The sequence below is a fragment of the Giraffa tippelskirchi genome, chromosome X, assembly GCF_054371585.1.
Source record: "Giraffa tippelskirchi isolate mGirTip1 chromosome X, T2T-mGirTip1v1.2.pri, whole genome shotgun sequence".
Classification (NCBI taxonomy): domain Eukaryota; kingdom Metazoa; phylum Chordata; class Mammalia; order Artiodactyla; family Giraffidae; genus Giraffa; species Giraffa tippelskirchi.
The window spans coordinates 124979563-125002663 of NC_137289.1; the positions used below are offsets into that span (position 1 = coordinate 124979563).

Consider the following 23101-nt stretch of genomic DNA (forward strand, 5'->3'; position numbering starts at 1 on the left):
TTTTAGAAGTAATACCCCCCCAAAAAAATGTCCTTTTCACTATAGGGCACTGGAATGCAAAAGTAGGAAGTCAAGAAACACCTGGCGTAACAGGCAAATTTGGCCTTGGAGTACAGAATGAAGCAGGGCAAAGGCTAATAGAGATTTGCCAAGAGAACACACTGGTCATAGCAAACACCTTCTTGCAACAACACAAGAGAAGACGTTACACATGGACATCACCAGATGGCCAACCCCAAAATCAGACTGATTATATTCTTTGCAGCCAAAGATGGAGAAGCTCTATAAGGTCATCAAAAACAAGACCGGGAGCAGACTGTGGCTCAGATCATGAACTCCTTATTGCCAAATTCAAACTTAAACTGAAGAAAGTGGGGAAAACCACTAGACCATTCAGGTATGACCTAAATCAAATCCCTTATGATTATACAGTGGAAGTGAGAAATAGATTTAAGGGACTAGATCTGATAGAGTGCCTGATGGACTATGGACGGAGGTTCGTGACATTGAACAGGAGACAGGAATCAAGACCATCCCCAAGAAAAAGAAATGCAAGAAAGCAAAATGGCTGTCTGAGGAGGCCTTACAAATAGCTGGGAAAAGAAGAGAAGAGAAAACGAAAGGAGAAAAGGAAAGATGCATCCAGTTGAATGCAGAGTTCCAAAGAATAACAAGGAGAGATAAGAAAGCCTTCCTCAGCAATTAATGCAAAAAAATAGAGGAAAACAACAGAATGGAAAGACTAGAATCTCTTCAAGAAAATTAGAGATACTAAGGGAACATTTCATGCAAAGATAGGCTCGATAAAGGACAGAAATTATATGGACCTAACAGAAGCAGAAGATATTAAGAAGAAGTGGCAAGAATACACAGAAGAACTGTACAAAAAAGATCTTCACGTCCCAGATAATCACAATGGTGTGATCACTCACCTAGAGGCAGAGATCCTGGAATGTGAAGTCAAGTGGGCCTTAGGAAGCATCACTACGAACAAAGCTAGTGGAGGTGATGGAATTCCAGTTGAGCTATTTCAAATCCTGAAAGATGATGCTGTGAAAGTGCTGCACTCAACATGTCAGCAAATCTGCAAAACTCAGCAGTGGCCACAGGACTGGAAAAGTTCAGTTTTCATTCCATTCCCAAAGAAAGGCAATGCCAAAGAATGTTCAAACTACCGCAGGATTGCACACATCTCACACGCTAGTAAAGTAATGCTCAAAATTCTCCAAGCCAGGCTTCAGCAATACATGAATCATGAACTTCCAGATATTCAAGCTGGTTTTGCAAAAGACAGAGGAACCATATATCAAATTGCCAACATCCGCTGGATCATCAAAAAAGCAAGAGAGTTCCAGAAAAACATCTATTTCCACTTTATTCACTATGCCAAAGCCTTTGACTGTGTGGATCATAATAAACTCTGGAAAATTCTTCAAGAGATGGGAATACCAGACCACCTGACCTGCATCTTGAGAAACCTGTATGTAGGTCAGGAAGCAACAGTTAGAACTGGACATGGAACAACAGACTGGTTCCAAATAGGTTAAGGAGTACGTCCAGGCTGTATATTGTCACCCTGCTTATTTAACTTATATGCAGAGTACATCATGAGAAACGCTGGGCTGGAAGAAGCACAAGCTGGAATCAAGATTGCCGGGGGAAATATCAATAACCTCAGATATGCAGATAACACCACCCTTATGACAGAAAGTGAAGGGCTAAAGAGCCTCTTGATGAAAGTGAAAGAGAGTGAAAAAGCTGGCTTAAAACTCAATATTCAATAAACTAAGATCATGGCATCCAGTCCTATCACTTCATGGCAAATAGATGGGCAAACAGTGGAAACAGTGGCTGACTTGATTTTGGGGGGCTCCAAAATCACTGCAGATGGTGATTGCAGCCATGAAATCAAAAGACGCTTACTCCTTGGAAGGAAAGTTATGACCAACCTAGATAGCATATTTAAAAGCAGAGACATTACTTTGCCAACAAAAGTCCGGCTAGTCAAGGCTATGGTTTTTCCAGTGGTCATGTATGGATGTGAGAGTTGGACCATAAAGAAAGCTGAGCGCTGAAGAGTTGATGCTTTCGAACTGTGGTGTTGGAGAAGACTCTTGGACTGCAAGGAGATCCAACAAGTCTGTCCTAAAAGAGATCAGTCCTGGGTGTTCATTGGAAGGACTGATGTTGAAGCTGAAACTCCAATACTTTGGCCACCTGATGCGAAGAATTGACTCATTGGAAAAGACCCTGATGCTGGGAAAGACTGAGCGCAGGAGGAGAAGGGTACAACAGACGATGAGATGGTTGGATATCATCACCGACACAATGGACATGAGTTTGGGTAAACTCCAGGAGTTCGTGATGGACAGGGAGGCCTGGCGTGCTTTGGTTCATGGGGTCACAAAGAGTCGGACACGACTGAGCAACTGAACTGAACTGACCATCCCTGAAACTTAAGTTTCAGTAACTTTACATTAATTCCTCCTCTAAATAGTGATTTTTACTCTACCCACGTCCAGTTCTTCTGTGAAACTAAGTATACACACTCTGCACATTCTAAACTCAGTCTTTGCTAGCATGGTTCCCACAACCTGGATTGGGATCCTGTTTTCTTATTTTCTTATCTACCCCGCTAAATTGGAGCAGGAAATGGCAACCTCCTCCAGTATTCTTGCCAGGGAAGTCCCATGGACAGAGGAGCCTGGCGGGTTATAATTCATGGGATCGCAAGAGTCAGACACAAGTTAGTGACAGAGCATGCATGCACCCCTCTAAGAAACTTATCAGCCGTGTGGAAGTTAAATATGCCAATTTCTTGAAATTTTTATCAGATTCTATAGTAGAAATGTATATGTGTCTTGTCCTTTATGGCATAGCCTGAGTTTTTGCTATTATATTGCACATATTTCTGCTTTGTAATTTACTCATATCTTTACATTCTGTTTCCCCAGAAATTCTTTAAGAATAGGGTCAGTTGTTTTGTTCTCACTCTCTGGAATAAGATAGTAGATGAAGAATTTCCTTCTTGAATTCAATTGACAAGCTAAACAATACAACTGTGTAGATAATATTAAATGTTTTTTCCTGATAAATGTCCATTTGAAGAATATTTTTATTTTTAAATCATAATTTAAGAGGCAGTGCAGTTGTTTAAAGGGCAGTTGAATTTGCTACTTTACCTTGGCTAAGTCAACATTTTTACCCTCATATGTAATTGTAGTTGAGGATTGTAGATACTTACCTTCATTTTATTAGGTAATCAAATGAATGTTTGTGAACTGTTCAGACAGAAGGTCATACACATGTCTACTTTGGCAATGATGATAATGATGTTTTTTCCTTCAGGGCTCTTCTCTCACCCCTATAGTATAAAAAGCTAATGGAATTATGTGTATATTTCTTTGTTTCCTTTGCTATATACACCTTGAGTGCCAAATGGATTAATGAGTTAAAAACGTGGACAGATCCTGTTAGAGGCATAGAATTTGACCCCTCTGCTCTCTCTGAATATCTTTTTAATTTTCACCTCATCATTTTCCTTTCTTATTTTCCATAATGACTATTCACTTACCTTTTGTTTCCTCACCAACCCTCTCATCCTCAGAAGATATCAAGGGGCTCATGTTCATAAATAAGTGATATATAACGGCACTGAAAAGTCATGAACAGATATTTGTGCAGACAACTTCAGCAGGGATTTACTTATACAACTGCCTCTAATCTTATTACAAAAACCAATAGAGTTGTCTACTGCAGACGTGAGAATTTTCCCAGATACTCTGCCTACAGATGATGGCCATGCTTCATTGCTGGCTTGTCATTATGACCATAAGTTTAGAGATGAGAAAAGTTTCTGCTCACCTTGATTTCCATGAGGCATTACTGTGTTCTTATGATCAACTCCCCTCCCTCGAAGGAGGCTCGAAAGTGTGTTGTGTTGACCAGGTGGCAAATCAGAACCCTGAGATTTAAATCCAGCTTTATCTATGCCGATTCCCAGAGAGCATCAAGTAGGAAGCATTGCACTTTGCACTTCTCCACATCCAGAATCATCTTTAGGTGTTGCCTTTGGCTTCTGAAAAAGTGGCACTCCTCTACCTGTCAGTATTTTCCATTGATTATAGATTTTTGCCCTTCACTCCATTTTCTCTCATTTCTTCCAGGGTTTTTTGTATTACATTAACTTCATGCATGCTTCTTATTTTTTTTAAATGCTTCATCCACTGCCTCCTTTCACATGGCCTTCATACACGTTCAGTTCTACTGTCCTACATTTCATGTGGAGAGAAGTCTTCAAAACTGATTTAAAATGTTTTTATAGGGACTTTTCCTTGTCCTTAATCAGGCTTCAGCCCTTGAAAATTTGATTTCTGCTTTCACCATCCACTGACACTGTCCTAGCTACAGTGCTCATTGACCAAATAATATGCCCTTATTTAATAGCACTTATTTGATTTGTTTCAAAATTGACATTGTCCACCTCTCCCTCATTCTTAAAACTCACATACTTGATTTCGGTGGCAACCTCTCTCTTTGCTGGTCGTCCCTTTTCTCCTTCTCTTAGACTGTTGCTTATCTTTCTTCAGTTTCCCTTTTTCTCCCATCCCTTAAATTTCTCTCTTCTCCACGGTCGTCTCCTGGCCCTCCCTTTCTACTTCCCTCTAACGGTTGAGTGCACTAAAATAAAGGCTGTTTGTACAGGTGCATGCTGCTGCTTTGAAAAGAAAGATACACACACATGTGTAGCTCTGTATGGTGATTAATAAAACGCAAATTCATATCAAAGGATTACAGAGTTTATGGAAGCATTCTCTCATTATGAATTGCTTTATTAATTAGAGTACGTAGTAGCAGTAAAACTATTATCTGTGATTCTGATCACTTCTAAAATTTAAACTTTAACTTCAGATTAAAAATACTACAATTTTTTTCATTTAATATATGAGGTTATTTAATACCTCATTCCCACCTGTATTTCTAGTTATATTTCGGGATGAGCATTAATTCTCTATGCATTATTTCAGTTCTGCTAACTCTTCATGTGGTTTAGTGCCCTGTCCACACCTCATCTTCCCTCATTCAAGAATGCTTTTGTTTTTAAAGCTCTCATCTCCTTGCATATCCAGTATACCCTTTAGGACAGTTAATTACAAGTAGCAACATTGAATTAACTAAAGCAAAAACAAAAATGAGGGAGGGAAGATGATCATAAGGACATGGGAATGCCTCATGGAAATCAAGAGTGAGCATAAAGTTTTTACTCAGGAAAGGATTAGAGCCTGTGTTTTGGTCACTTGTAACAGCAAATTATCAGTTTCTCTAATGGTTTGTGAATTGAGAAGGGTCAGCTGGATGGTTTCTCTTGGAATCTCTCATGTGGTTGTTTTTATTTGTGGGTGGGTACCATGGTGACTTGTAAGCTCAAATGGACTGGACATCCAATATGACTCCTTCATGTCTAGAATGAAGTGGCAACCCACTCCAGTATTCTTGCCTGGAAAATCCCATGGATGGAGAAGCCTGGTAGGCTACAGTCCATGGGGTCACAAAGAGTTGGACACGACTGAGCGACTTCACTTTTTCACTTTCATGTCTAGAAGATGATGCTTCCTGTGAGGTGAAAGCTCTCTGGGGACTCTCTACTGAAACACTTCTCCACAGCCTCTCTGCGTGGCTTAGGCCTTTCAGAGCCTGTCAGATGGGTTCCAAGAGGGAACCCATGGGTTCCTAAGGGATGAGTGTTCCAAAAGGGCAGAAGCGAAAGCTGCTAGCCCAGTTAAGAGCTTTTCCCATAAATGGCACATCATTACCAGTCAAGGCTGTCATAGGGCTAACCTAGATTTAAAGAGGTGAAGAAATAAACTCTGCCTCTTAATGGGGAAATGGTAAGAGGAACATATGGTATTGGCACTCTTGTTACAGCCATCTTTGGCAGTTGCTGTCTACTTCAGCCTATGTTTGAAAGCCATCAGTATATTTGCGTATGTGTCTCTTTTTTCCTCTCTCTGGTCATGGGCCTTTGGTCTTCCTAAACTAACAGTGTAAACTAGGGACTTCATAACTACAGTGTTATATGTAAGAAAGTTTCATGCACCCACAGAGCTTGACAAGGCTTTCTTCTGTCAGTTCTGAGAGAGAACCTGATGGACCTACCTGGGCATAAGCATTCCTCATGCTATAATTACATGTCTTGGGGGTGGCAAATTATGTGACAGAGACATGGTTGTTAGTGACCCACCATTCTGAAGGGGTGAGCAGTATCCACCTAAGAAGTCAAGACCATAAACTCTCTAAAGCTTCTGATGCCCCCAGTGATGCACTAATATGGACCCCTAACCCCACATTCTTTGGTTCCTGGATAATATGTGCACACTGCTGTTTCTTATGGAATGTCGTAATTCAACCACTGAAGATATTATATAAAGTAAAATATATATATATAGATTTGCTAGAGTCTTTGCTCTACTTTAAACCAGAATTCTAATCACTTAAGTAATTGGTACTTACTTTACCTTTATAATTGTTAGGATCACTATGCTAAAGATTAATATCAAAGTGTATCTGTACATTTATAACCTTGTATTCTGAAAAACTCCTTCACCACTTAACCCATTTTCTTGGAACAATTCTTATTACTCATTTCAGGGCTGTAGTTCCCTTTGGTAACTGCTAAGCACACTGGTGTTATTTTCCAGTAATATGTACTGCAATTGACTCCAATTGCTGTAAATTAGGTTATGCTAATACGTATTATACAAATTGTTGTGTGTGAAAATTTTATGGGTCCTGTGGTATACGTTAATCATTTTCTTCTCTTATTTATGATAATCTGACAATGACTTACATTTAAATTAGTATAATTTGACCAGTAGCTAATTTTTGCTGGATCTGATAGGAAGAAGTGAATGATTTTATCATTTTTGTCTCTGCACACTGCAGGATATGACCCACTCCTGAAGTGTATAAGTCAAATACAGACATTCTTTTAAATACAACTTGATCATGCATGTCTTTTCTCATTTTAGAAAATATAGAAATATTTTTTGGTTATTTAAAGTCTAAAAATCAGTCTCTGTAGGAAGCTATTAAGTATGTATCAGAAAGCAAGGCATTTGAGACATTTAGCTTCCCTTTCCTAGATACAGAGTTTGTTTGAAATTTAACTGAAATATAGCCTAGAATTTCTGAGTAAAGATCACTATTAAGGAATATTGTCCACATGCAACTTCCTCATTATGACTTATTGCTGCAACAGTTAGCTTTTTTTTTTTTAATTAATAAAGGCTAACATCTTATCTTTGGTCATATTTGAATATGAATTTGAAGGTAAAAGAATGTAATTTTCACATATTAGATATAAGTAGATGCTTCCTGGGTGTGTCTGTTAGTTAAGTGTGCTTGTGGTGGTCGCAGAAGTGGGCAGCTCAGATCACCTTCAGTGAACCTTGCAGCCCCCAACTCCAGCCCTTTCCGAATCCAACCCAGCTTTTGAACTGAGACCACTTTCTTTCCAGAAGAGCCCCAGCCAGTGACTGAGCATGAGATGAATGTAGGACTTGGCTGTCTCTGTTCAATCTGGGGCTTTTCCAGGGCTCCTCACTGGATTAACATAAACCTTGTCAAATCTGCATCACTGTCTGAGGCTCTACCTGGGAGAGCATCCCACCCCTTCAGTAATCTGCTCTGAAGCCTACCTGGAAGATCCATCTGACACATGTGATATTGACACCTGCTTATGGAAATAATTCAGAAATTACAAGAAGCTACGATAAGATGATAGATTCTTAAATTGTGAAAATGTATGTCATATGCAAAACAACCATATTTTTAAAAAGAGACATGGGACCGTGATAGTATTCTTTCATCCTGGAACTAACATTTCAGAGATTTGTATACAAGTCTATATTTCCCTTAGCCAGGACTTTTGTGACCAGTTAGACAATAACCACGTCTCTTCCAAGCCCTCCTTCTGTTCTTCTCTATCAAGTCCATGACCTTTTAACTTTTTCTATTTTAACTGTGCTTTTCTTTTGTTGTTGTTGTTGAAGTATAATTGATTTACAGTGTTTCAGGTGTACAGAAAAATGATTCAGTAAATATGCTTTTCTTCAAAATAAATAGATGCTTCCTACTACAAATTATATCTGAAATAGCTATTTATGAACACTGATTCAAAAGGATAATTAATTTTTTTAATAATCCCAATAGGAGATAACTAGTTCATTTTTTGGAAGTTTTGGTAAGTAAAAAGAAAATCTTCTTATTGTTATGTTGTAAGAGGCTACATTGTAATAATGTTTTGAGAGAGTTTCTGAATTTCATTTTCTTGGAAAGTGACTTGTTCTTGGCAATAACTTGCAGAGCATGCTGACTTATAATGCTGTTCTCCCAACAGAAAATCCAATCTGATTTGACGAGTCATGAAATCAGTTTAGAAGAAATGAAGAAACATTACCAAGGAAAGGAAACTGCTCAACGGGTACTATCCCAAATTGAATTGGCACAGGTACGTATTATTCCATTAACTAAGGACCTTGTTTTAGTTGGATATTAAAATATTGTTTACGTTAGATAACTTGCTTATTAACAAATTGAGGTTAAGGGCATTTTAAAGCTACAAATGATATATAAATGATACATACTGTTTTGAATTGTACATTTTAAGGATAAAATAGGTTAATAAATTGTCTTTTATTTAGTATCACATTAAGAATGATTGCTGAATTCTTCTCCCAAATGCATGTGTTCTTTGTGCTGGACAAATGGCAAAAGTGTTGCTTTAGTTTGTTTTTATTTCTATCCTTGTGTATCTTCCAGAATAAAGGAAAGCACATTAACAAAAGTATGACTGGTTATTTTTCAGAAGGCAAAATCAAATCCATGTTTTCTTAAACTGTCTTTACAGAAAAAAATGCAAGATGTTTCCATGAAATTTCGATTGTTCCAGAAGCCCGCCAATTTTGAGCAGCGTCTACAGGAAAGTAAGATGATTTTAGATGAAGTGAAGATGCACTTGCCTGCACTGGAAACAAAGAGTGTTGAACAGGAAGTAGTACAGTCACAGTTAAATCATTGTGTGGTACGTATTGCTGATGGCAAATATGCAGCCACCCCTTGACTTCCTTATTGGAATAAGGAGAACAGTATTTGGTATAAGAACAAAAATTTGCACAAGTGAATTGGGAGACAAGAACTATTTTTGAAATAGGAGCCACTTAATATCTCTTCTGAAAATGTCTTCTTTGAGTCTATAATTTTCCAAGCACTATGCAGAATATCACCTTTGTTTAATTCTTATGGAAGTTTGAAAATATTTTTAAATGGAAATCCTGAGAATATACTGGTCTGGAAACAGCAACAGTGAAAGTATCTGCAATAGTAAAAACGATTCTAGAAATGAGTGCCAAGGAAGCAAAGCAATCCACACAAGTCATCTTTAATTCTCAGGTGAAGGTCGCTCAGTCATGTCTGACTCAGGCTCCTCTGTCCATGGAATTCTCCAGGCAAGAAAACTGGAGTGGGTAGCCTATCCTTTCTCCAGGGGATCTTCCTGACCCAGGGATCGAACTGGGGTTTCCTGCATTGCCGGTAGATTCTTTACCAGCTGAGCTGCCAGAGAAGCCCTTAATTCTCAGGGCCACAGGTTAAATGAGAGAATTTAAAGACAAACATCGAGTGCAAAGCAAAAGCAAGATTCCAAGCCAGGCATGCTGACTCCAAATCCTAGTATCTTTCCATTTAAAGTCAGGCCTGGATATGCAATGAAATTCTGCCAGACAACAAAGACAGAATAAATAGGTATGGAAGATATGATTAGCCTGTAGTGTAAATCTTCACTACAAGAATTTCGAGTAGTGTTCTTTGTTGCAGTTATTGAAAACTCACCAATCCAGATGACTTCACTGATAACATAGAGCTGAATTATGAGGACATCTACTAGAGTAATACAAGTATTAATATAAATCTGTGTGTACTATGGAATGTCAAGGTAGAAATCCACATAGAAAACACTGAGTGCTATTAACATTAAAGGGAAAAAGTTTATCTATTGTGTACTTTGTGCTTAAGTATTGTTTCTGCTTCTATTCCATAACATAAATGAAAAAGAAACCCTTAGCTACATTACCATCATATCATTATGAATGGGAAAATACCATTCTTTGTAAACAAAAATTTTCTTTGTGAAAAATTATGGAATTATTTTTATTCAGCAATATTGCTTAGTAAGGAAGGCTGCATTTTAGTGGCATCATTATTATAAATATTCTTACCCCCAAAAGAAATTTTGAATATAGTTACATATATTAGAGGAACGGCAACCCACTCCAGTGTTCTTGCCTGTTGAATCCCAGGGACAGAGGAGCCTGGTGGGCTGCCGTCTATGGGGTCGCACAGAGTCAGACATGACTGATGCGACTTAGCAGCAGCATATATATTAGATAAGTAACATTGGGAATACATGGGAATATATGTCATCTTATATTTTTTCAAAAAATTGAAAGCAAAATTACCTAAGTACATTATCATCATGGCTAAATATATTCACAGAGGGCAAGCTGTTCATTCTTCTAGGAACAAGTCTCTAATGGTACTTCATAAATCTTTTCTGCTAGTCATTATGAAATGGAAAAAAAAAAAAAAACAAAATGCTACCTACATCCAGGTATTACTATGCCCTGACTCCGCTCAGTGCAGAGGAAACAGATTACAGTGTTACCTGAATCTGTTTCTCAGGTGATCCAAACAAGTCACCTTTATTTCTCAGGTGAAAGTTGCTCAGTCGTGTCCGACTCTTTTGTGACTCCATGGACTTTAGCCCGCCAGTATCCTCTGTCCGTGGAATTCTCTAGGCAAGAATACTGGAGTGGGTAGCCTTTCCCTTCTCGAGGATATCTTCCCAACCCAGGAATGAAAACCAGGTCTCCCACACTGCAGGTGGATTCTTTACCATCTGAGCCACTGGGGAAGCCAAGAAAACTGAAGTGGGTAGCCTTCCCCTTCTCCAGGGAATCTTCCCAACCCAGGTATCAAACCCAGGTGTCCCACATTGCAGGTGGATTCTTTAGCATCTGTTTCTGCTCTGGTTTAAATGTCAGGACCGATTCAGGTCATCCTTCCATAAGGATATATTTTCTTTACAACTTTTGTATTTTTCATTATTAAGATGCTCGGTTATATATACCGTAATCATGGCCTTTGCTTTCAAGATTTTTGTTCTGTTAAAGTCTTAAAAACATGAACACAAACACATGTAAAGACTTATTTCCCTTTCTTAATGATAAATATTTTCTCTATTGAATGAAGTGATGAAAATGGCTATCAGTACTGTGGCTCTGCTGGTAAAGAATCTGCCTACAATGTGGGAAACCTGGGTTGGGAAGATCCCCTGGAGAAAGGAAAGGCTACCCACTCCAGTATTCTGGCCTAGAAAATTTCATGGAATATGTAGTCCATGGGTTTGCAAAGACTTGGACACGACTGAGTGACTTTCATTTTCATCAAAGTAAATCATTAACATTTTAAAAAGGTTTTTTAAACATTTAAAATAGTCATTTGGAAATATCTTGGATTCCAGAATTCAAGAATTGAATCCCAGTGTGACTGTTAATGTTATAAATGTTTATTAATACCCAGATATATTTATATTTCCTAAAAGAAGTAAATGAATTTAAAAAAATGAAAAGCTCAGAAAGAACTCGCAAGTATTAATAAAGGAATAATAACAACTTCAAGTGATCACCAAAGGGGGAATTAAGGTGAAAATAGTTTATGTATGTAGCCTTAATGAATAGGATAATTGCTCAGCCTTCACAAAATGCTTTAATTGGTTTTAAACTGAAAAGAAAAAAAAAAAGCAAACTCAATTTCTATTCTAACTCCCAAATAACAGTACTTGTAATAAATACTAGCAACTTTATTTCTTAGTGCCAATAAGTATTTGTTGTTCAGACTCACCATTGAACAACTTAATGTGACAATGTATAATGTAAACTATTACATATGCCTGTATACATATACGTGTGTACATATATGCATGCATACATACACACATACATTCAAACATACATATCTTTCCAAGTCAAGTAACTACAAGAGAAAGCTATGACACTTGTTTAATGAGAATTGGTTACAGCAATATACTATTGTGAACCAATATATGTGTTCTTTATAGTTGCGATATACTTATGAGTTTTACATAATACTTTATATTAGTCTACATTTAATTGATCAGCTCCATTAAGAAAATAAATTTATATCATTTAATTAACATTTAAGATTATATTCCCTCCTTTTATATGATTTAATATGTGTTAGAATTACAATCTGGCAATTCAGACGTTTTTAACCCGACTATAACGTAGCACTGTGAGAACAGTGTCTAGCTAGGCCACCACTGATTCTCTAGTGACTCAAATACTGTCTAGTTTAAATAGGCATTCAATAAACAGCTGGAGAATGAGTAAATGAATTTTTTCCAAGTCACAGCTAGAATTATATAATTACAAAATTTAAAATAGAAGTCATATAGCTTTTAAAAATGATCTTTGTAAACATGGGGTGAAGAATTAAATATATGCATGATGTACCCTTACTTTGGTAAGAATAATTGCACAATATGCATGCCTTATGTATGTACATGTAATTACAAGTAGAAGCATTAAATCAATAGAAATTTCAAAAGCTAGATATTGACCACGGCTGCAAAATGCTACTCCAAAACTGAAACCATAAAATAGCAATTCAGGTGATCTCTACTCATTTTTTTTTTATTAATGATAGTATGAGTCAGACATTGTTGCTTATTATTCTGCTTTGTTTTATGTTTTAACTTAGAACTTGTATAAAAGTCTGAGTGAAGTGAAGTCTGAAGTGGAAATGGTCATTAAAACTGGACGTCAGATTGTACAGAAGAAGCAGACGGAAAACCCTAAAGAGCTTGATGAAAGAGTAACGGCTTTGAAGTTGCATTATAATGAGCTGGGAGCAAAGGTGTGTGCTGAAATCATGAACGCTGGCCACTTCCCACTTTCATTATATATTGTAAAGCAAGAGTCAGTAATTATGTGCAATTGATATCTTAGAAAGTCTAAAGCATTTGCTTCCTACAGATAGATACATGTATACATGGATACAGATATATATATATATATACATACAGACATATATACATTTATAGAGATATATTCACATGTGTGATTCTTATTAAGAAACAATAATTAATCAGTGAGTCTCTATATTTCAGTCTATATTAAAACATATGTAAAACTCAGAGAATTTTTATTGGTCCATCAGATAGTTCTGAAAGAGTTCCATTGTTCTAAACTTGCCCCTTCTTTTCATTGTGTATATTTACTTGTGATGACTGGAAGGCTGGTAATTTTATAAACTAAGATGCCTACTTATATTTAGGTACAGTGGAGTTGATACATTCTACATAGAAACAGCTTTACTGAGACCAATGGGGAGAAAAGAGTCAATTAATATTTTTACAGCTCAGGTTCCCAATTTTATTTAATATAACAACATCAATGAGAAAATTGTCACTTCATCTTAGAAACAAATGTAAATGCTTGCCCACATTTGAGAACTAGCCATGCAGAGGCAGAACTGTAATATTGCACCCTCAAAACAGATTGAAGGTTATGATCTGAAGCTACGAATTCCAAATTACTTATCACTGAGAGAAAGTGAATTTTAGATTCAAATGAAAATCTGAAAATTACGATTTTTATTAGTTGACAGTCTGAAACCATAAACACTGGTCACTTCCCACTTTCCTTATATATTGTAAAGCAAGAGTCAGTAATTATGTACAATTGATATCTTAAAAAGTCTAAATTATTTAATTTATTTTTAAAACCTTTTAATTTATATTTCACGTATTTTGAAAGAGTCTGCTTTTTCAAGTATAAATTATTGCCTGGGCCTTTTCTTTGCCTTGAAGAATTTGCACAAGGTCTTTGCAAGAGTAAATTCAACATAAATAATGTAGAATAAATCACTTAGAATTTAGAACAGTAAAAATGACATTAGAAGACTATTAGTGCCTTGAGTTGATTATTAGTAAGGAGTGAATGGTTCTTCTGAGGATGTAAAGACCTATTTATTCCTGAAAATACATATTTGAAAGTGTATGTTTATCTACCCATTTGGCACAAAGTAATATCATTAATGGAGAAGGCAATGGCATCCCACTCCAGTACTCTTGCCTGGAAAATCCCATGGATGGAGGAGCCTGGTAGGCTACAGTCCATGGGGTCACTAAGAGTCGGATATGACTGAGTGACTTCACTTTCACTTTTCCCTTTCATGCACTGGAGAAGGAAATGGCAATCCACTCCAGTATTCTTGCCTGGAGAATCCCAGGGACGTTGGAGCCTTTTGGGCTGCCGTCTATGGGGTCGCACAGAGTCGGACACGACTGAAGCGACTTAGCAGCAATATCATTAAAGCAAAATGAACAATTACTAAGAAATCATACTTAGTTTTAAAAACATGACAGAACACTGCAAAAAATGTAGGGCAGGCATTTATTTTTGAAATAAAGATTTAGAAACATTAGTGGTTAAAGGAATATGTATACATTATCATATTACAGAAAATGGCCAAGTTGCATGTTCCCTTTCTGAGAAAAAAATGTCCATATTTAAATCTTCCAAGCACCTTCAGCAGTGATGGTTTTGTTTTATAAAAACAGAGGAAATGGGATATCTTAATATATTATCTTTTTATATAAATATGTAAGCCATTCTATTTTAATCTTCAGAATTTATGTCATTTTTACTTGCCTCAGTTCAGTCTATATATATATATTAATTTTAGTATTAATCAGCTTAGGCTGCCATGACAAAATACCATAGAGTAGGTGGCTTAAACAAGAATATTTTGTTTCTCACAGTTCTGGACGCTAAGAAGTTCAAGATCAAGGTGTCAGTCTAGTAAGGACCCTCATCCTGGCTTGCAGACAGCTACTTTCTTACTGTGTTCTCACATGATGGAGAGGGAGGGAGAGTAGGAGGGCCGGGGGTGGGTGGGGAGAAGAGGATGAGAGGGATGGAAAGAGTGGGAGGGATAACTTTTCCTTCCTCTGCTAGTAGGGCCATAATCCTGTCTGATTAGGGTCACATCCTTATGACTTAATTCAACCTTAACTACTTTCTAAACACCCTGTATTCTGATACAGGTCACATGGGGCCTTAGGTTTCAACTTATCGATTTGTGGGGATTTCAGTTCCATTCATGACCCTTTTTTTAAAACAGTTTTATTAGTTTGATTAATATCATCAACTTAGCTTAATTGTTCATTGACTAAAAATCAAAGAGTTTCTTATCTAAATCTATTTCATTTCATCAAGATATATTGCACCTAGGAACATAGATATAATAATACTTACAGTTCCTTATGTGGCCCTTGTATACTTTAAATTATATGACAGTATACATAAATAGCGATACTCATTGCAACCTCAAATGCTCATACTCAAAGTCTCAGTATTCATGTCAGCCTCACGTACATGTTTAAGTGTTCATGAAACAGTGATGGCTGAAAGTTTCTACTGCAGGTGGCACTATTTTAAATGTATCATTTCTCCACCAAAAAAAGAAAAAGTGTAAAACTCAATTTTCCTTAAGATGGCAGTATCTCCTGTTTTTTTTTTTTTTTTTTTTTTATCTCCTGTTTTATTAAAAAACTATTTAGTTGAATATAAACAAAGTAAAATAAATAAAAATCAATAAAGCATGAGCTCTGGGAAGATAGAATTTCTTTGAAATACTGAATCTAGAATTCTTTTCTATCAATAATGCATAGAAAAAAATAACTATGCATAGAAATACACCATGAAGGTGTATATTTTTTCCTGCTACACACAAAGAAAATCCTTACACTCAAAATGGCAAATGCTTTCACTTCTCTGAAGGGAAGAATAGAAGGAAAAATCTGTAAAACAAACATTGAATTTGCAGCTTCAACAGCTAATTTTGTTTTTAATGTGTGCACACCTCTGTTAAAGAAGCAAATTTTGTTGAGTATTTGTGATTTGTCTCAAAATTTCAGGGTATTTATTTTCATTGCAGCATTTAATTAAAAAAAAACTTCACTCTGGCATTTCTTCATGCTCATGGCTGCATTATTGGTTGTAAATATATATATATGTATGTATGTATATGTATATGTGTATATATTATATATATATATATATATATATATATATATATATATATATATGTATATGTGTATACATATATATATATGTATGTATATGGGGGGTTCCCTGGTGGCTCAGTGGTAGAGAATCCATCTCTAAGCAGGAAATGTGGGTTCAATCTCGATCTCTGAGTTGGAAAGATCTCATGGAGAAGGAAATGGTAACCCACTCCAGTATTCTTGCCTGGGAAATCCTATGGACAGAGGAGCCTGCTGGGCTACAGTCTGTTGGGTACCAAAAGAGTCAGACATGACTTAGAGACTAAACAACAGCAACAAAATATATATGTGTGTATATCTTCTCAGAGCTAATATATCATTGATATTTTTATTCTATTTTTGTTTACACACCTACATATATATCAAGAGATAATAGATTCTGGGCTTTTTATTAAAGCCAACCAACCCATTCCTAAGATGTAGGAACATCAGAAGAGTGGTGGAGAAACACAAATTTGTTCATTCTCTGTGTAAGAACATGGACTATGACCCAGCAATCCCACTGCTGGGCATACACACTGTGGAAACCAGACTTGAAAGAGACACATGTACCCCAATGGTCATCGCAGCACTGTTTATAATAGCCAGGACATGGAAGCAGCCTAGATGCCCATCAGCTGATGAATGGATAAGGAAGCTGTGATACATATACACAATGGAATATTGCTCAGCCATTAAAAAGAATACATTCGAAGCAGTTCTAATGAGGTGGATGAAGCTGGAGCCTATTATGCAGAGTGAAGTAAGCCAGAAAGAAAAACACCAATACAGTATACTAACACATACGTATGGTATTTAGTCAATCGGTAAAGATAACCCTGTATGTGAGACATCAAAAGAGACACAGATAAATAGAACAGTATTATGGACTTTATGGGAGAGGGCGAGGGCGGGATGATATGGGAGAATGGCATGGAAGCATGTAAATTATCATATGTGAAACGAATTGCCAGTCCAGGTTCATTGCATGATATAGGGTACACGGGGCTGGTGCACTGGGATGACCCGGAGGGATGGGATGGGGAGGGAGGTGGGAGGGGGCTTCTGGAAGGGGAACACATGTACACCCATGGTGGATTCATGTCAATGTATGGCAAAACCAATACAATATTGTAAAGTTAAAAAATAGAAAATAAACTAATCAAAAAAAAAGAACATGGAAGAATTTCACTTTGAGAGTCTTAGTTTTAAACACTGAGAACTGAAACACAGGATTAAGTCATGATTTTCTCTATTAATGAGAGTAAAATTGTATTATGGTGCTAACTTTTTTACTCCCTTTAAATGATAAATTAATGTTTAAGGATAAAGTGACCTATTCTTTGTGTTGTTTTTTTGCAAAAGTGAGACATTTCAAAGATGCAATGACAATAAAATCGACTGTTCTAAATATTTTACAAATACCTTTGCCTCTGGAGAGAAATAGTATTCTTTGCCCATTTTGATTACTTAGTAGCAATGGTGAGCCTTATTTTTATATAGAGGATTGTAAATGTTGGCCATCTCTTTGACAGATGACTGAAGGTTTTCTAAAAGAAACATGCTGTGTCTTCAGTTTGACTTATATCATTTTATTTATTTAAAAACTGTGGCCATAGGTTAGTTTTATTTATATTAGATCAAATAGTAGTAGCTTTTCTTTCTCCCTGATACAGTATGCTATCTTTTGGATAAAGGATCTCATCATCTTTCATAGACTGTGTTTGTTCACTATTAATATTCAGAATATGTAATGTTTCTAAAATATGATTTTTTTCAAGTAAGATTAAGGTTATTTTAAAATGAGAAAAATATGAAAGCACCAATTAAGTAGCTAAAATTAAACTTGAATTGAAAAAGTAAACCAAATGACATTTTATGGTCATTCTTTTCAGGTAACAGAAAGAAAGCAACAGTTGGAGAAATGCTTGAAATTGTCCCGTAAGATGCGAAAGGAAATGAATTCCTTGACAGAATGGCTGGCAGCTACAGATATGGAACTGACAAAGAGATCAGCAGTTGAAGGAATGCCTAGTAATTTGGATTCTGAAGTTGCCTGGGGAAAGGTAAAACCTATATCACTGAAGGTTATTTTTAGCATATATGAAGACATAGTGCAATATGATTTTTTAAGGAGCTGTTAATGTACAACAATAATAGAACCATAAATATTATCATGCTTCATTTTCCCTTTCCTCAAAAATTCATCAGTAGTTGAACTGTATATTTCAGAATCACAATACAGCCAATGAGAACCTTCAGCAAGATTTTCTCCAATGGTTATTTAGAATTAGGTAGGTTCTGAATAAGTCCTTAAAATATATATACATCATTAGTCAGAAAGTCAGTTCAAAGATGTGACTCTGTGTTCCCTGGCTTGCTTAAAAGAGACTATTCAGATGGACCCCATAAACATGAGGAAGGCAAAGATGCCAAGACTTCAGACAGTTAGGCTGGACAAACTTGCAAGATGAGCAAATTATTGATGTCACAATCATAAAAAAAAGAAAAAATCTCACGGGGTCTTTATGGCCGCTGTCATTTCCACCACCAAACAGCCCTGGGTTTCCTTTAATTCTCAGCTTGTAAATTCTTAATGTTTCTGTGACAGCCAATCAGACATCACTGTTCTCTACAATTCAAAGTCAAAGCACCAATATCTTAATATTTTTTTTCAGTTGACATATTACTGGATTACTTGAAAGTATGTTGATATAAACTAAATAGTTGATATGAATAGTGTGTTTTCACCTTAAACTTTGCCAAGCCACGGGGCTCTTAGAAAAAAAAAAATCATAGCACAGCCCACTCCCTCAATTTTTTTTAAATGAACAAACACATGCCTGCATTAACTAGATGTTTAAGAGATCTGTGCTTTATTTTTAATGCAAGATGTATATCTTGATTAACTAAATTTGGGGACTTTTAATTGCATTATGTAAAAACAGTCCTACAGTGAGACCAAAACTGAAAACTGATTTTCTTCATGTAGATTAGGATGACAAGCGGTTGTAAAAATTTATTAACTACACTTCATTTTCAAATAGTAGAGAATGAATTTCTTTTTTCTTCCTGTTCAGAATAGATTTAGAGATAAGATATTGACTTACAGTTATTAGTTCAGGATCATATATATTGTGAAATCATTAGAGTAGTGAGTGTACAGAGCATACAGATTAAAAGTTACATTGGCCTTTTCCTCCTATCACAGAAACAAACATTATATTTCTATTTATTGGAAATCAATGACATTCATGTCTTTAAGTGCAGGCTGGGTGACTGTAAGAAATAAGCCAAAATTCCGCTTGGCAGATCTTAGTCACATGATCGTTTCTAGCCTTCAAGGAGGGTAGTAAAAGGTATCTCCATCTGGCTGAGTAGTCAGTGTCCTGATGAAATGATGAGTAGCTAAGGTTTTAAAATGAAGGCACAGAGCATGCATTCTGGATTACAGATTTAAGTAAATCAATTCTGACTATACCATTACTGGCTACAATTGTTTAGCATATGAATTGAGCACAGAAATCTAACCATAGAAAAATATTTATGTAATTAAATAGAAGTTTATATCTCTGATGATCACTATGTTTGGAAAATATAAGCTTCAGCAATGTTTAATCTACATGATTTACTGACTTTAACCACTAACAGATTTCTTTTATTCCTCATTTAATTTCAGTAGTCAAAAGTTCAAAGCCAGTTAAATAATTCAGCCATATTAAAGCCTTTTAATATCCACAGTGTTAGCTAGAAATTAAAATGGTTAAATATAATTCCCGAGAAAAATAATTGGTCCTTTGATAGTTTAAATCCTTCAGTATTTTAGATAGTTCATGTTTACCATTTTATATAAATTGCCCATTAGTTTTTCTTAACACCAGTCTTGGGATACCAAGAGTTACCTGTGAGAATCAGACACACATACACATACATAATGCTGAGTTTAACTCTGAGTATTAAATAACACAAAACAATTGATGTCTAGTCACAGACGTAACAAGTCGTGATTTTCACATGTATTTCAGGGACAAATGTTTATAATAGTCGACATTAAGAACAACAATTATAACTTTATTCAGTTATCCTTCTCTCCCTCTGCTCTCACTTTATTCCTAAAATTTAATGACAGTCACGTGGCAGAATGTATCATTCTCTTTTCCCAGTGGTTCTCAGTGTTGGTTGCATACTGAAATCATCTGAGAACCTTAAAAGCCTATCAGTGTTGAGGGCCCACTCCAAGAAATTCTGATTTAATTGGTCTGTGAGGTCAGTGTCTCTAAATCTCTAATATTAAGCACAGTTTGAGAACTACTAGCTAATGCAATACAAGAGTCTTAGGAAATACTACGTTCAGTTCAGCCAACCATGTCCTGTATTTTTTTTTTTTTTTTCCTCAAACAGTCACTTTTCACAGTTTAAAGAGATCTGGCCTCTGGTCCTAGATTATCTGGATAATTGCCTCAACTTATCACTCCTCTTCGCTCTAAAAGCATGAGAACTATTACTTATTTCTAAAGTCTGTTGCACTATCATTCCCATGAAAAATTGCATATCTTTTTTTTTTTTTTTTAAAGAGAGCACAGTAATTTATCTGTGAAGTGAAATAACACTAGCAGATCATTAACTTAGTACAATGAATGCATCAAGCAGCTGTTACTTAGAAAATAGAACATCTGTTAAATGCCACTGGAGTCACTATTCACTGTCATTATAGTTATAGCTATAATTTTTGTTCTACGTATCCTGCCTTCATAAAATTCTTTTTAATGCTGCTGCTGCTGCTAAGTCGCTTCAGTCGTGTCCGACTCTTTGCGACCCTATAGACGGCAGCCCACCAGGCTCTGCCGTCCCTAGGATTCTCCAGGCAAGAATACTGGAGTGGGTTGCCATTTCCTTCTCCAGTGCATGAAAGGGAAAAGTAAAAGTGAAGTCGCTCAGTCGTGTCCGACTCGTAGCGACCCCATGGACTGCAGCCTACACCAGGCTCCTCCATCCATGGGATTTTCCAGGCAAGAGTACTGGAGTGGAAAATTCTTTTTAATAGACAATACTTTATTAATAAAAAGTTAATACACATTACTATAAAATCCACTCCTTACTGTTTTATAGTCTTTTAAAATTTATCATTATATTATTCCATAACATTAGCCTAATAATAAAATGTGTTCTAATCCTCAAACCATGACAGTAGTGTTGGGGCCTAAAAAACAACTAATATCATATTTTATCACATTTAAGACATATGAGATCAAGTGATACACTTGATTTAATTATAGATGTTGTGGATCAAAAGAAACACCACTCCCTTAAATGTGAATATAAATTGCAAGTTTTATCTCATTTCAGAAACTTTAATATGTGCAAATGCACATGTTAGATTTGTCGTAATGTTAGATTTGTTCACTTTCTTCCCATGAATATATTTTGTACCTAAAGGTGAAAACTCTCTCTCATCTCTGATGACCAGAAATGGTATAATATTTATGCAGACTGACTGAAGGCAGAATTCAATGGGGAGGGTAACCTTTTAAAATACCTTTTATGGGTTAGTCAGCTCTTCATATAGGGAGAACTTGCACAAGAGATAAAAGAAGATCAAATAAACAAGAATTTTGCAGCATCCTAGTAAAGGAAGGAAGATATATGGAAATAGTGTTGTGACAATTTAAATCTACATTGAGTTCTACTGTTATCTGACATTTTTTCCTGTATCATAAAACCTAAGAACACCAAGTGGATAGTTCACATTTAGCTGCTGTTAAAACTCCTGAAACAAGAGTTATTGACCATGGCATCAGTTCAGTTCATTTCAGTCGCACAGTCATGTCCGACTCTTTGCAACCCCATGGACTGCAGCACGCCAGGCTTCCCTGTCCATCACCAACTCCCGGAGCTTGCTCAAACTCAAGTCCATCCAGTTGGTGATGCCATCCAACCATCTCATCCTCCGTCGTTCCCTTTTCCTCCTGCCTTCAATCTTGCCCAGCGTCAGGGTCTTTTCCAATGAGTCAGTTCTTCGCATCAGGTGGCCAAAGTATTGGAGCTTCAGCTTCAACATCAGTCCTTCCAATGAATATTCAGGACTGACTTCCTTTGGGATGGACTGGTTGGATCTCCTTGCAGTCCAAGGGACTCTCAGGAGTCTTCTCCAACACCACAGTTCAAAAACATCAATTTTTCAGTACTGATTTCTTTCCACCATGTCATAAGTCAAAATAAAACTGAGTGTTCATAATTTTGCTTTTAATTCAGCTTTGAAATTGATCCTAGAAGCTGTCACATTACTGTAAGATTGAAGAAACTAAAAGAGCTGAGTTTCAATTTATTCAGTTTAATCATTGAATTTGAACTTGCCCGTTCAAAAGGGTAGACCTTCCGAAACCCTCCCCAACCCTCACCTCATAAGGCAACAAAAGGGGACATGCATGCTGAGGATTTAATGCATTTTAAGAGGAAGAAATGAATTTTCAATGTGATTTATCCATCTCACCAACCCTATAAGTAAGTCTACCTTTCTTAAAGAGTACCAGGTGAGGGTGTAAAGAGAATGACCAACACAGTAGCTATAGTTGAATTCAGTAATTCAATTCTCAATACACTTGCAAGTATAGACGTTCTTCTGTTGTAGGAAACTTTTAATGTATGGGAAAATGGTTCTTTGACATCATAAAATATATGTTTTTAGTTACCAGTTAGTGCCCCATATTCCCCTTTTCCTCTTCCTCACAAAGTGTTGGACATGACTGAGCAACTGAACTGAACTGATTCCTCTTTTGGTGGCATTTGATTCCAACCTTCATACTTTCTTATCATTTTATACAGTCTTCAGTCAGTCTAAACCATCCAGTCCTTTATGGTAAACTCTGATTTCAAGCATTACCTCTCCCTTGAAGCCATTCACGCTTATCCAAG

General features: G+C 36.3%; 1 protein-coding gene across 3 annotated transcripts in view; it reads left to right on the forward strand.

The window, feature by feature from the left end:
- DMD (dystrophin) overlaps positions 1-23101 on the forward strand; it is a 2147259-nt gene that overhangs the window by 843050 nt on the left and 1281108 nt on the right. For all 3 annotated transcript variants that reach the window (XM_081564318.1, XM_081564319.1, XM_081564320.1), the window contains 4 exons: positions 8399-8509; positions 8909-9082; positions 12838-12993; positions 18085-18255. In XM_081564318.1, coding sequence (XP_081420444.1) covers positions 8399-8509; positions 8909-9082; positions 12838-12993; positions 18085-18255 — 612 coding nt within the window. The remainder of the gene's footprint in view (positions 1-8398; positions 8510-8908; positions 9083-12837; positions 12994-18084; positions 18256-23101) is intronic.